Genomic DNA, 15,956 nt, shown 5'->3' with positions numbered 1-15,956 from the left:
TGGTAGAGAAAATCTTGAAAATGTGACACTAGTGGCTCAGCAACCAGTAGGGAAAGACAAAGAACCCAATAGTTATATTTAAAAAAAAAAAAGTCATAATTGTTTGGGACCTAACTCATGATTTTTGAACTTTTGGCATTGATACTGTGATTCCCCACAGTTCCTAGAGGGCAAAGAGAAAGAGGGCCCTATCTCTTATTGGGTTCAGATTCAAAACCTCTCTAATATTCTGGACTATGCAGTAAGATTGTCATTCTTCATGTTCTCAGGGGCTTTCATTCGCTCTTACTGTTCCTTCTTGCAGAATTCCCCATATTATCAGTTTTCTAGATTAGTGGTTCTCAGCCAGGTGTACGCATACCCCTGGGGGTATGTAGAGGCCTTCCAGGGGGTACATCAACTCATCTTGATATTTGCCTAGTGTTACAACAGGTTACACAAAAGGCACTAGCAAAGTCAATACAAACTAAAATGTCATAGACAAAATGAGAAAGTAAGCAATTTCAGTAATAGTGTGCTGTGACACTTTTTTGTCTGATTTTGTAAGCAAGTAGTTTTTAAGGGGCACAGTAGTCTGGAAAGGTTGAGAACCCCTGTTCTAGATCATATCTTGCTCTTGTGTCTCCAGCTGCTTGATTCTGGCCTAAAGTTTCAATATAGCATCACCAAGCAATCTCCCCACCCAGGGCCAGCTCTAGGATTTTTGCTGCCCCAAGCAAAAAAATTTTTGGCTGCCCCCCCTTTTTTTCGTGCCCCTCCCACCCTGCCCCAATTCTGCCCCTTCCAAACCCCTTCCCCAAATCCCCGGCCCCGCCTCCTCCCCTGGGAGTGCCGCATTCCCCCCCCATTGCTTCCTGCGTGCCCCCCCCCCCCCGCGACCTCCCGCCTGCTCCCCAGGGCGCACCACTGCTCCGCTTCTCCCCCCTCCCTCTCAGGTGAGGGAGGGGGGAGAAGCGGAGCAGCGGCGCATTCAGGGGACCAGGCGGAACGGAGGTGAGCTAGGGTGGGGGGGTGCAGGAAGTAACGGGGGGGGTAGAGGAACCGCTCCCCGCTCCAGCTCACCTCTGCTCCACCATCGCCGCCTCCCCCCGAGCGCCCCGCCACTCGGCTTCTCCTCCCTCCCAGCCTTGCTGGGTGAAACAGCTGTTTTGCGCCCGGCAAGCCTGGGAGGGAGGGGGGAGAAGCGAAGCGGCAGTGCGCTCAGGGGAGCAGGCGGAGTGGAGGCGAGCTGGGGCGGCGGTGGCACTTTTTCTCCATGCCACAGAGTCGGTGCCTATGATGGCCAGCGCGAGAATGCCGCCCCTAGAAATGTCCCGCCCCAAGCACCTGCTTGGTTTGCTGGTGCCTAGAGCCGGCCCTGTCCCCACCCCCAAGTCCAATTTCAGCTGCACTGTCCCTGTCACCTAGGTCAGCCTTTTTTAACAGTCAGCAGTTTGAAGTGAAAATTGGTTGTGAGTGCCTTAATCTCTATTAAAAACTCTTTCATTTCAGCTTGGTAGCAGTGATGATCTCTTCATTCTCTTCTTTAGGTGGCCTAGCTGCCATCTTGTCTCCTTCAGGGAATGGACAAGAAGTCTCCTCAGCTATGGAATGTCATTCTGCTTTCTGACATAGTTTTTAAGCCTGGGACTCCTTCTGGGGAGTACCTAATAGATCCTTTCTGGATCTTTTTAAAGTTTTGACGGCATGTATGGGGGTGAGAGAGATGTGGGCTGAATCTGCAGCTGCCCATGCAGAGCAGGGGGTCAGTTAACCCTCCCACCCAGCTGCTGTTTTATATTTATTTGACTGATCTTATGTGCCTTAGTATCCCCCTATGTGACATGCCCAATGTTACAAAGTGAGTCAGCAGCAGACCAGGTGTCCTGACTCCACCACTAGACCTGCTCCTTTCCTTCCTGTGTAGCTGAAGCCACACATTAATATTACTATTTTATCTGTATTACCGTAGCAGCCAGAGTCTCCCATCAAAGTAGGTGCCCTAGGGTGCTGTTCAAACACCTATGAGGAGCAGTCCCTGCCCTGAAAAGCTTTCAGGTAATGTCAGAGACACAGACATTGTGGGAAAGTGGAAGATGTGCTAAGGAAGTAAAAGTTTTCCCCCAAATGTAATAATTCTCTCTCTCTCTCCAGGAAATACTCCTTAAAATGTTCTGCTTTCGTGGTAGTCTATCCCCCGGAAATAAGACATGACCATTATTACTTGGTTTCTTTTAGATAAAGGGTCACTTTGCCACGTGAACGTAATACTAAACCATTCTGCTTAACTGCAACATTCTGATCAGTGGTACATTTTTCATTTATCACTGCAGCTCAATATTCTGATTAGTAGGCTGCCACTGTAATACAAACATATATACATCTTTACTCAAAAACTCAACTATAAGGAGACAGGGAGCAAGCTCACAGTGACAGCCTTGTTACAGAAATCTTACTCCTGCCTGTTTAAAAAAGAGTAATTGTGTTTGTTACAGTTTGAAGTTAGGTCTGTCAGTACAGACGCACTGTTGAGGCAGGTCAAGTCTTGCCGGAGACTGATGCTGAAATCTCTCCACTGGCTGAATGCTAGAATAAGCAACAAAGTTGCTTAATACATCATCAGATCCCCCTTGATGGGATTACAGCCACATAATCACAACTTTCTCATGCATTATCCTATAATACTAGATTAGAAGAGAGAGAATCACATGTTAATTACCGAACTACAATACTGGTGATTTTTATATGGACTTTTTTAACCCTGGATTTCTGGACCAGAACAGCTGCTTTTAGCTCTGTGGGTAAGCAGTGGAACACCTTGCAAGCCTCCCATGCGTGGCTTCCTATGCACATGTCCGACAGCCACAGGTTGCTTCCCCTGGCCCAGAACATAAGGAGAGGAGAGGGGCATTGCATCCAAGCATCATAGTTACTGGGCCTCCCACCAGATGGATTCCCCATTGACTACTGACTCCAGAGTCCATCTCCAGCACAATCTTTCTTGTTTTCCTTGCTACAGCCCCTCTAAAAACTCCTGCAGGCGCCTGCAGCATGTTCTCAGCTGTGATTATGAGCTAGGACAGATGTTGGACTTGGTATTTACACTGGGGACAAAAGGAAGTCTCCATTAGTTTTATTTAAGATGATGTTAGCACCATTCGGCTTCCTCTGAAAAGGAGCATTATGCATTTTTATATATATTTTACTTTTTTAAAAAAGTCATTAGGAAACCCATGGTGGGGAGTGGGGAGGGAAGAGTACTGGGGAAAGTGAACAGGGACAGAGAAAAAAGGGCGAGCAGGAGAGGGGATAGGGAGAAACAGAAAGCAGAGGAGGAGAAAAGGGAAGGGAGTCTGGGAAGAAGGGGGTGAGAAAAGAAAGCAAAAGGTGATGGGGAGGGGGAAGAGAAGAATAAGAAAACAGAGAAGCAGGGAGACAAAGAAACCCTTCCTGCCAGAAGCAGCAGCTCATCTCAGTTATCAACAGGAAGTGCTGCTGCCAGATAGTTTGATCCAAATGATGGGATCTGTTGTGGTCTTGTGGGGTGAGGAGAGACAGGACTCTAATGAATATAACTGTGATTCTTCATTGAAGCAAGTGGACGATGCAGTTTTCCCTGGAGTGCTAGCTCCCCCAGGCTGAGCTAGCTGGTGTCACCACACTGTCTCTAACTCCAGGTCTGGATTAAGCAGCCACAGAAGATTGCTGTCTATACAATTGGATCGAGCAGATCAGGTCTGAATTACCTCAGTAGGGGTCTTCAGGGGATTCATACTCTGGTTGCTAGCCAGGGCTAAAGCCTGTGGTGCTGCATCATGTTACCATGCTAGCTAGATTAAAGCTAGCAGGGGTATGCCTACCCCTGCTACAGCCAGACTGTATGCAGACATACCATAAGGTAGGAAAGTGACAGCTGTATGCACACTGGCTCTATGGTGAGGAAATATCTGGTTTTTTGCTTGTCTTCTGAACAGTAGTTTCTCATATTGGTTGTAAATACATTTTTAAAAATTTGCATGTTTTTTGTGGTTCTTGAACAAAGAGAGCTCAGAGGATATAGCAATCAGTTGATCAAAAACGACAGGAAAAATAGTTCAAAATGAGATATGTATTGTTCAATGTTAATCAACACTCTTATGAGCAGCGCCTGTATACAGGGACCTGAGACTGACTGGCCTTGGAGACTGAACTATCTTCCACCCCTGAGATGTAGCCTCATCAGGATGAGGTTGAGACATGCTGGTGGGGCATGGAGGGACGCTTGCATTTTACTAAGACGCCTCTTCGGTAGATAAACAGGGAAAAGACCTTTAATCCCTCTTTTGTGATCAATTCCCGAACAAAAAAATGTATTTTAAGGTCTTGGATATGCTTTCTGGGTGCAAAATTTACTTGTACAACACCTGCGGACTTGTGTAATAAAATCCCTGCATGTCTAGATGAAAATTTACCCTATGGTATCCATGGAAGTGTCTATGTAGGTTGCCTATTTTTAGATGAGTCTCAAAGAATCACAATATAATCCAAGGTTTTACAGAGGCAGCTGAGAAGCAGTGCAGCGAGTACTTAAAGATTGCTGCTCATGTGTCCTGAAGACCTCAAATACTCTATTGTCAGGACAGCTGTAAACTGTCTAAGGAGGCAACATAGTGGTTCAGCCTGGGATTGGGGGACAGGGATTCCTGAGTTCTAATCCCAGCATTGCCACTCACTGACTGTCTGGCCTTGACAAGTCGCATAACCTTGCTTTACCTCAGTTTCCCCACATTTAAAATGGGTTAATATTGCCTTAACCAAAACGGGGGAGAGGGAGGGTAATGAGGATTAGTTAGCTGATGTTTGCAAGTAACCTTGAAGATGTAAAGTGCTATATGAATGTTAAACCTTCACGGTTACAGGAGCTATTCAGAATAGCAGATCTTGCATGTGACTCTGTGGTACTGGTAAAGTAATAGCAATTCTGCATTTGAAAAGCTCATTGTATTTGATTTAATATCAGATCTGTCCTTGGATACCTGATACAATTCCTACGGAAGTCAATAAGAGCTGGGCTGTAAATCTGAGCATTGCCATATTGAGGAAAGGGGTAAATATCATGCTGTACCTAAAATATGTAGCTCAAAAGGCCAGTAGGAAAAACACAACACATTTAATTTATTTCATATGGAAGTGAGACAGAGAAATAAGGACGGAGTGTTCAGCTAGAACAACAGCTACTGAAAACAGCAAAGTCAGCCCCTGAGATTTCCTAACTCAGCTCCAACAAGAACAGCCCCTGAGAAAGGAACCGTAACCAGGCAGGGTTCTCACCCTCATAGAAACATTTTTACATTTCTCACATTGTTTCTTTGTGTTGTGTCCTCAGTGACCTTTCACTAACTATGGGAAATGCTTTTAAATGCAGAATTTTGATTTTTTTCCCCAAATTATAAAAGATTGCTCTTGATTGGCTTTCTCCAGATTCCCTCCTCTCTTTCCTGTTGCTTCTCCTTTTACAAGACTGAATAAGGCCTTTCTGCATTAATGAGAATGAGAAATTAGCAGCAGCTACGCTTAGCACACCTGATAAGCTTTCAGTTTATGTGAACGTTGGACTCAGACACAACTCAGATACAGATCCCTAGTGGCCAGGTGTTGTTACCACTTTACTGCTCCCCATCTATGGGCTACTCTACACTGGGGGGTGGGGTTGATGTAAGCTACGCAACTTCAGCTACGGGAATAACGTCGACTTCAGCTACGGATCTTACTTCAATTTACCTCAGGTCCTCACGGCGCAGGATTGATGGCCGTGGCTCCCCCGTCGACTCCACTACCACCGCTCACCCTGATGGAGTTCCGGAGTCAACGGGAGCGCGTTCAGGGATCGATATATCCCAAGACGCGATATATTGATTCGATTACTATTCGCCGATTCGGCGGGTAGTCTAAACATACCCTATGTGTTAATCTGCCCAGTATCATTTAATGGAAAAGGGCAACTTTTCATGGGGTTTTTTAAACAATCCTGTTTAACTTAATAAAGACATTTATACCTTTGCTATAGAATTTTATAGGATGGTTGGGGGCTAAAACCTGGGTTAGAGATGTCAAATACTCACAACTTCAGTTAAACTCAATAGCAGGTGTAGCTGCTCAGCACTTCTGACAATCAGACCCCTATTAGATGGATATCATCCTCCACTAAATTCTATAGGACAGTCAGTAACTTTTGTACAGCCCCCTTGATTTTATCCCTATTAAATTATATAGGACTCTTCCATAAGGCCCTGATCCTATAAAGTTCCAAGTACTATCAACTCCCACTTCAGTCAGTAGTGCTTAGCAGTTTGCAAGATTGGGTCCTCACACAAATAATTGCAGTCATATAATGCATACCGTAACTTCCCTTTTTGTGACAATGGGACCTCCATTTCCCTTTCCTCAGCCCACTCTAGAGTCAAGGAAGGCTGCTTTGATCACCTGCTATGGGGAAGGGATGGCCTCTCAGTACTAATAAAAGGTACCACTTATTTCAGGCTCAGTGCACTTCCACAGAGATCTGAATTCTGATCTCTAGCACTGTGCTTTCACTAAAGTGCCAGGAGAGCCTGCATGGGGTCTTTTATACACTAAAACCTCACAGATTTGCCGCCTTCTTAACTTGCTGTATTAAAATTGCTGTCTCCCCCTGCTTCTCAGCAAGGATTTAACAGGATAGGTGGAGTAGAAGCCTCTTTATCTTTGCAAAATTTACTACAGCATGTTATGAAGCAAATAATTAAAATTTCAGCTACCAAAATAAATGAACAAAATATATTTTGTGATGCAGTGTCCCTTTTTTGTTTTTATTTATCTTGTTCACTATTGTGCCAAATTCAAATATTTTAATGGGTTTTCTGCTCACTAGTGCCAATTTGTGAGGTGCCATTGTAATTCCAAAGTTTGCTTGCAAAGACAAACACAATCCAACCAATAAGGCTTATGACTTGACTGCAATATCATAATTGTTCTGTCTCTGCTCTGCCCCTATTGGGTAAAGTAATTGAAAAGGTGGTTGGGAGGCAACTCCTGGTGCTATTGGGAATCCTCAGATTGTCTTGATACCTGTCAATCTGGGTTCAAGCTTGTCTGTAATACTGAACTTGCTGGTGATTGACCTTCTAGAGAGGGTGCTCAGAGTGCTGCTTTTAGCTATACTGGCAACCTTTTATCTTGACTTGATTGTGAAATTTGGCAAGACGTGATAGACTTGCTCACGTGTGGTTTTGTTCTTTCCTCTCAGATAGATCCCAAGGGACTATGTTAACTGTTACTCTGAGAACAGGGTTCTGATGCATGGTGCTCTAGTCTATTACCTCCCATCACTTAAAATTCACATGCCTCACTGGTGCATATGAACTAATAAGTGTATGAAACTACAGGGAAGATAGGCAGCCTGAGATGCAATGCCAGCCATATGCTGATGACACACCTCTCTACTCTACACCTCTTCTTGATTTGACTCAGGTGGTGCAGTGTCTCTGTTTTCTCAGTGCCTGAACAAGGTAGGTCATGGATAAGAGCATGCTGGGTGAGGTTTAATCTAAACAGGAGAGAGATGGTACTGACTACTGAGGGAAACAACTCAAGAACTGGGTAGATTTCGTGGCTGCTCCCATTATTAAGGGAATCTAGTTTCCAATTGTTAGTCACAGTTCAGGATACTTTTTGAGCTTCCGGGGCTAGTGGAGTCCCAAATGTTGTCTGTAGTCAAAAGTGTCTCTTGTTACTGTCTTTACGTAGCATGAGAGTTGTAACAGTTTCTTTCTGATGTGAATTTTGCTGGAGTGATCTATGTCTAGTGCAACGCCCGGAGACCTGACTGTTTGATGGGATTTTCCAGAGATAGCACATTACTGCAGTGCTCCCCAGATTGCTCTGGCTGTCTAGTCATTTCTGGATACAATTTAGGATTCTGGTTAAAGTTGGGCAGAGGTTGTGCATTTTGCACCACCACCACGGCCCCTGGAAAAAAAATCTTTCCATCAGCACTTGGATTTTTATTTAAAAATTGAAACCTTTTGGGAAGAAAAAAATAAGCCAATTGTTAGTGAACTGATGAAATTTGGACCGTGAGCCAGATATTCAAGCTGGGTTATGAGCCTCGGCAATACTCGGCAAGCACTTCGGAGCCATAGTCCAGCTGCAAAGGCCCAGCACAAAATTCTCCTGTTGGAGGGAAGCGGCCTCTGTTGCAGTTGAGCCCTGCATCTCTGTGCCCTCTCCACCTGGAGTAGGGAGAATGGACAGGTGGGGAAGGGGTGCAGTGGAGCTGCTTCTAGCATAGTATTTGTTAAGGACCCTATGCCAGTGACACAACTCAGAGGTGGCCAGGTGGAGTTCTGAGAGGCATTGGGACCAGGGTTGGTTAGAAGGTAAGGGAAATGATTTAAGGGGTGTCCACAAATGGATCCATAACAGATGTAGAACATGGAGCGGTGAGCTCTGTCACTGTAATTAATGAACAACAGAAATCGTGTGTGTGAACTGGACACAGAAGCTGATGAGCTATGGGTTGCAGAAGTGAGGCCTGGATGAATAATTGGAGGGGCATTGACAAATTAGTATTGTGTACAGCAAAATTATCTTCAGAAAGTGAAAGATCAGGCAACCTAACGGAAGTCTATGCAATGCATTTACAGCAAAGATCCATTACATTGAAAATCATGTGCACTTCAGCTGTATGACTTACATCTGCTAAGTTCTGATGTATTCACCTGCTCAGTGGAGGGCTGAGCCTGCCTGCAGACACAGGAGAGCAGGGGTCTGATTTTTCTGTGTAATATGCTGCATTTTCTTTGAACCTTACTATTTGGATAACGTTCTGTGTGCCTCCACCACAAATTAAATGTTAACCCCCAAAGTGTTACTTTTATTAAGGAGCCAAATTGTTGTATAGTGGCCAAACCATCCAGTAAGTGGGCTTGTGTTCATTTCTCCTATGTTTTGGGCTTGATCCTGCATTCCTCAAGCACCCGTAAAAATTGTTGAAGCCAGTGTGAATTCTGAATGGGATGAGTCTCTTCATGTGGGAGTAGCCCCTTGTGTGTCTGCACAAGCCAGAACTGAGCCCATAGTTTTGATCAGACAAATTGCCTCTTGTTAAGATCAAAAGAAATTAATTCCCTTCAAACTTGAAAGTTTTCATGAGGCCCTGTTTGACTTCTGAGCAAAGCAATGTTTTGCCATTCTGCTGAGAGAACAATCAGTATTTGTTCTTCTCTTGTCAATGACTCGATCCTGGTGCCCTACGCGGCACTGGGAAGCCTGGAATGCTGCGAGGGTAGTCTGAACAAGGCCTGGAATGTCATCTAGCACCTCCAGAGGTCACTCCAAAAACAAACACATAATTCAGCCTGCCTGTCTCATCAGGCTGGGTTATTTACCAAAGAAACATGGGAGGATTAATTTTAGCATGTTAACGCTAAGGTAAAGTAACTGGAATTATCCATAACAATTAATTACTCGGAAACCCAACACATTTTAAATGCGGGATAGTTTAGAACTGTGGTTAACAGAACTGGTATCATTTGGTACTTCGGACCCTGCTCCTATTCTCTATCTTTGTGATGAGCTCAAAGCAAAGTGTTTCTGCAGGAGGCCACTATTCTGCTGTTGCCATTTCTCATCAGTTGCACATGTTCTAACCAGCAAGGGAGGATGAGTTGCTCAAAATCTATCTCATTGCTCACCCAGTAGTGTCCATTATGGGCACATGTCTGAGCAAGCCAGGCTCAGCATTGGGTGCTATAGCCAAGATCTTAGTTTGTTCAACTGACAGACGTTTGGGAATGGAACCATACCTATGTTACTATGAAGTTTTCTAGACCAGTGTAGTTTTCTAAAAGGGATCAGAGTGAACATGGATGCAAGAATGCAAGGCTGTATTTTCTCAAAATATCACCTAAATGGGTAAGAAAATGTCCTTGCGGATCAGGCTTACTTGGGTTCTATCCCTAGCTCTGCCACAAACTTCCTGTGTGACTCTGGGCAAGTCACTTAATCTGTCTCTCAATTTTCCCCATTTGTAAAATAAGAAAACATGCTACTTCATGACAGAGCTGGTTGAATTATTCATTTTGACTAAATCATCAGACAAATTGAACCCTTTTTTCTGTTCATTAATAGATTATAATTTCTGAGAGTGTATTCTTTACTGATAAGTAGTCACCGAACACTCAGCCTAGGGGTTTCCAAACTCTCACAGTAAGCTGAATTTTTGCTTTTCATAACATGTGATCGGTCACTACACACTCCCTTACTGGATGCTTGAACCCCATTAAATAGGAGTGTAAACAAATGACAGTGAATAGCAAATAATGAATATAGCACATACTCTTCTACATAAATCAGTTCAGTCACATGTAAATATGGGTATTTGAACAAATAGCCATTCCATAGATATACATGCAAATAAAAAAAAAATTCACAGGATATTAGAGAGACAAGGTGGGCGAAGTAATATTTTTTTATTGGACCAACTTCTGTTGGTCAGAGAGACTAGCTTTCAAGCTCTCTCACCAACCGAAGTTGATCCAGTAAAAGATATGACCTCACCCACATTGTCTCTCTAATATCCTGGGACCAACATGGTACAACTGCATCGTATAATTCATGGGAATGTTCACAAATGGTGAAGAAAAAGGCACAGACATCGTTGAACAGAACAGCCACTAAAAATTCAAATGCATATTTGCAAACTTTCTGTTTTAGCAGAAATTGACTAACTATAGGTGTGAGGTATAGCTCATTAATGATGGCCTTGAGATCCATGGCTAGACGGTGCTATACGAGTCAAATTATTCTATAGTTTCACAGATCAATTGTTTAACTGGCTGAAAGAGGTTGCAATTTGAAAGCCCAGATTACCTTGGAAGTTATGTTTTACTAAAATATTTCTGTGGTGAAACATGACTTAGTGCTTGGCCTTCTCAGATGTGGTGCTGCATTTAAGAAAACTTACCTCTATGAGCATGTACAAGGAAAGCACTGTAACTCCAAGGTTATACACAATGAGATGACCCCTGAGAGAGAATGCAGGCCTGTTCTTCATAAACTTGATACCCAGCCATATGGAAAGTAGATATACTACAGTAAGGAAAAATGTGGGTAGGTAAGAATCCAACAGGAACCATCCTCTGACCCTGGAATCTGAACAGAAACAAATGCAGTGAGCAATTAAAAATGGCTTGCTCAGTACTGCTAAATGGAGGCTGCCCATATTCAGAAGAGTGTCTGCTAAAGGCACAAGTGGGAATATGCCAAGACGTGCCTTGTCTTTGTCATATCCTGGGACCAATATGGCTACTATAACATTGTAAATGACCTGAAGTAACATTCCAAAGGATATGCTATGTACAGTAATGGGCTGAAAAATGCTCGATTCATTTCAGCATAGGTCTGTGGTTAAAATTTAAATACAAAATTAAAATTAAAATAAATACCAAATTGTAGTCTGTTCAATGGACAATGGCATTTTTAATAGTATTATACACGCAAAAATGCACATTTGAAAAACTATGACTTCACAGACAATAGCAACTTTCTTCATTTTTATTATCTGTTTGTTATTTATTTACTTACTGGAGGGCTTTTGTATAAGGGAAAGCTTTCAAACACATTAAATCTATTCATTTGTCATTTCTTTTTCAGTGTTTGTTTTGCTGAATATCAAATATATTTTTTGTTTAAACCAAAGGCTTGCTCCTTCATTAGCTCATGTGGTACACTTGCTTGGTCCTGAAATGAAGCATTCAGGCCAAATCCTACTTGCCTTATTCACACAAGTAATCTCATTGACAGTAATAAGAACACTTGTTTGAATAGGAAGAGCATGATCTAGCCTCACATGCCAAATCTGCAGCATCATTCTTTTTCAGGTGAACAAAGGGATGCCAGGAGCAAATAATTATGATTTCCCCCCTGCCAAGATCTGCAATTGGAGAGACTGAGTTTCCAGGGAAAGCAATCTTAATATAGCAAAATCCCTTCAGCAACAGACTTTATGGGTAAATGAAATTGCTTCATCATATATGCTATTCTCTTTCAAGTCTGTCCAATTTTCCAAAAGATATTCTCTATCTGAACCATGAGTTATGGTTTAAAAAAAATCACACAGTATGTTAAAACGACCCTCAGCTGTATTATTAATCATTTGGATTTGTTTAAAAAACCCTCTTTGTTTCACCATTCATGTTTACTTTTTCCATTTTGCTAAATTGGATAGTAAAATACCACATGAGAGTTTATCGTTTCACTTGTTCACTCTTGCACAATACTTCAAAAACTGGGCTTGAAAATGCTTCAGGGGGATATTTAAATCAAACATTAAAGGATTTTTTTTATAAAAGGTATCTTCTAATGTTCTGTTAAAAGTATTTTTTCATCAGAAAACCTTATTTTTAACAACAAAATTTAAATGACTTAGAACTACCCCCTGGTGAACAGAAAGCCTATAGAAATGTGTGTTCTTATTATTCCTATCACCTTCTGCCTCCCTCTCTGCTTCCCTCTTATTATTTTGTATTCATTAGTTGAATTTTGTCATAAACTAGATTGCAAGCTCTTCAAAGCACAGACTGTCAGCCAGATCTATTAAAGCTGGAAGCCTCTGCGTCTGTCTTCCCCCACCCCCAACTGGCTCCCAAGAAGCATCTTCATTCTCACTATTGAGAGAGCTGCTGAATAAATCTGCCTAAAAGTACAGTCAGCTAGTAATGGAGCTGCATCCTTTGTTTGGGGTTTCCTTGCTTCTGTCAGTTCAGATTGCTCTGTGTTAGCAAGCTAGAATGCTGTTTTCTTCCTTGGAATCTGAAAATGTGTTTATGATCTCTTAGACATGGTCATTAATAAATATCCAGCATGTCTCCTGGCACTAGCATTGTCTGTTCCAAGACAGCATATTGTGCAAAGGCATAGTACCATCTATACAAGAGCATAAGAGCCTTAACAATTAGGATGGCATTGGAAAAAGTTCTGTCATTCTGGAAGATGACCAGACATAATCGAGATGATCTTGGGCCATGATCGAATGCATGGGATGAGAGTACAAACAAAAGAGATAAGGCATAAGAAAATAAAGGTAAATTAAATTCAAGCCATACAAAGCTTGACAGAATGTACCTTTAGAAAAAAAGAGAAAATGTAATATAGATGACGATAACACCAGTCTTGCCTGCTTTGGAAGACTGATTTCTAAAGAGAGTTTACATGTGCATGAAGTCTCCAGAGCAAAGGAGTTCCACAGGAGACTGTGAGAAGGTAACCAGAAACTGCCTTTGCAACTAGAGGAAAAGTAACTGGTAGAAATCAGATGATGAGCTGAGCTAAAGTGGAAAATTAGATAAGTGATGAAAGCAGCTTCTACTCTAGGCACAGCAAGCAAGTTTTCCCATTGTTGCTAAAGGAGCACAGCTTATGTTCTAACACTTTAATAACTACAAAGTGACCTATGGCTGCATTGTCAGGCAACTTAAACATACTTTTTAAGTCTTACTATTGGTTTTCAGTGCTCCCTCTTGAAGCTTGAAATTGAAACTTGTTCCTTTCTCCCACTGTCTCTTCTTATGTGTACACAGTCACACTTGTTTCTTCTTAGTAAGGTGGCTCATAAATGCTGGGCTGTTGGTTTTGATTTTTTTTTTTTTTTTTTAAGAAAAACAGCACTGTATCATTTGGGGGTTGGGGGGGGGTTGGTAGGAAATGTATGGATTTGACAAAAAGAATAAGAAAAAGAGAGAGAAGTTAACATTAGTGCCTACCATCTGTCAGACTCACAGTGCTCCATTATGTTGAAACAGGTTCAAATTCATCCACTTACGTTGTGTTGGAAAGTGTGACGTGCTGTTAGTTTGACAGTTCTGAATCATTCCAACAACTAAATCCCAGACGAAAGCAGTGAGTGACACTGCACTACACGAGCACCGGAACACAATATGTGGTGAGAGAGATGTGCACAAGCTCAGATTCCATCTCAAACTAACTCCTTTCCAATTAAAAATAGTGATGAGCCAGAGCCATGGAGTGAAATCCTGACACCACTGAAGCAGTGGCAAAATAATGGCACTGAGACTTTATCCAGGATGTTCAGAGGTGGCTCGATATTCCGCGTTCTAACTCAGTCACTTACAGCGGGGGCCTGTTTGTATCTGGGCAGAATCTGAATTTCTTAGTGGCTGGGGGTCTGGATTTCTGGAGCTGGTTTATGATGCTGTTAATATTTAATGGCAAAATACATATCATATAAGGGTATGTTAATATGACTTCATCATACCGCTCAAAAATTATATCCCCTCTCAATATGTTGCCAATTTAAATTTGGTTTTGTACATGAATAAAACAAACTCAACCACTGGCTCTCGTTCCTGCAACTTGTGTCGTTCCACATCACAAAGCTATGTCACTATCCTTTCTTTTTTTTATTTTTCTTGTCTCCTTAATATGAAAACTAATAAATTCACCTGCAGTACTAGAGAGGCATAGTGGAATCCTGTTTAAAGAATCAAATTAAGCAAGCCCCATTTTGATCCTTACACCTGAATGGTCACTGTGTCCTGAGCAGATAGCCTTTCCTGTTTTGGTATACATCAAAGAAAATCTAAAGCAAATAAGGGCAAGCACCTCAGTGTGGCATACAGAGAGTGAACTAAGGACCTGTGGATCTAAAAGCATGGCTGTGCAGTTTAGTGGATAGAGAACACAGGGCTGGGACTGAAGATATTTGGGTTCTATGCCCCGTTCTGCTACTGGTCTTCTGAGGACCTTGGGCAAGTCACTTCACCTTTCTGTGCCTCAGTTTCCCACTCTGTAAAATGGGGGTGATGATACTAACCGTCCTCTGAAAGTGCTTTGTGATCTGTGGATGAAAAGTGCTATATAAGAACAAAGCATTACTCTACTTCTTGAGCCAAAAGGGGGGTTAATTCAGAAGCTGCAGCCAATATAAACTGCTTTGTGAGATGTAGCCATCAGAAGGAGATAGAGCCACACAGGGGCTTGATGGTACTCATTGCAATCAATGGTAGAGCTTCCATTGCCTTTAAGTGCAGGATCACACCCTGTGTTAACTGAGTTTCAACACCACCAGTGGAAATTGCTTTTAGAAAGCAATGTTTGGTCTATAAAGGGCAAAAAACACTTTTGGTGCATCAATCCCACCCCTCCAAATCCAACCAAGTGGGAGCAAAGCAGGGGGAAAAAAGCTGTGTGGCACAGCAGTTCAACACCCCCTGGAAGGTGGCATTCAGGGTGATTGCCCTGCTTGCCTGCCCCTGGAACTGCCCTAGTTGTCAACTAAATAGTCGTCAACTATTGACTAAAAATAAAGCAAAATAAAAAAGATGGATTTACAGAGTAGTCATTTATTTTGGCTAGCCTGCTGTCAAACTAAGAACAGATAGTCGTGGAAAATAGCTAATAGAAAGAAGTCTGTAATGCTTGTTATTTTAGCCTTTTTAGGTAAGTTCACTAGAATTCATCAGCGCTTCTCTTTCGAGGGTCAGTCCATCTACTTTAGCAACTTTTTGTGAGTCATCTGTCTATATAACCATTTTACAGGATGCCATGTTATTCTGGATTGTCATTCTACAGTCACAGACCACTAAAGTAAAAGTGCATGCTACTGCGTGGGACCATAGACAAACAAGATCGTATTTTCAATATGGAATTGATAGTATTGTCCTCAGAGTATTTTAAAACACAATTTGCAATTTGTAATTGCCCTCGTTTCTAGTTGTAATTGTACTAGCACAGCTACGTCCAGTGGCTTACTTGCTAACGATTGCACAGTTTAACGCTACAGGTAAATTAAGAAATATAGTGTCAAATTGCACCACTTGGGCTGTTGTTTCACTGCAGCACCTCTTGGAACACACTGCAGTTCTATTCTTGCCAGCAGATGTCAGTAGCGGGGAGGGAGGAAAAGGAGATGAAAAGTAAGCCTGTTGTCAGCTGAGAAC

At 42.4% G+C, this 15,956-nt stretch overlaps 1 protein-coding gene across 1 annotated transcript in view; it reads right to left on the bottom strand.

The window, feature by feature from the left end:
• Window positions 1-15,956, bottom strand: part of ELOVL2 (ELOVL fatty acid elongase 2) — a 93,750-nt gene that overhangs the window by 34,086 nt on the left and 43,708 nt on the right. Inside the window, exon 3 of the mRNA XM_054018961.1 lies at window positions 10,964-11,151. Within this exon, the coding sequence (XP_053874936.1) occupies window positions 10,964-11,151 (188 nt within the window). The remainder of the gene's footprint in view (window positions 1-10,963; window positions 11,152-15,956) is intronic.

The sequence above is a fragment of the Malaclemys terrapin genome, chromosome 2 (genome assembly GCF_027887155.1).
Source record: "Malaclemys terrapin pileata isolate rMalTer1 chromosome 2, rMalTer1.hap1, whole genome shotgun sequence".
Classification (NCBI taxonomy): domain Eukaryota; kingdom Metazoa; phylum Chordata; order Testudines; family Emydidae; genus Malaclemys; species Malaclemys terrapin.
Note: the sequence above shows the minus strand (reverse complement) of the source record. Positions and strands in the feature narration are given on the sequence as shown.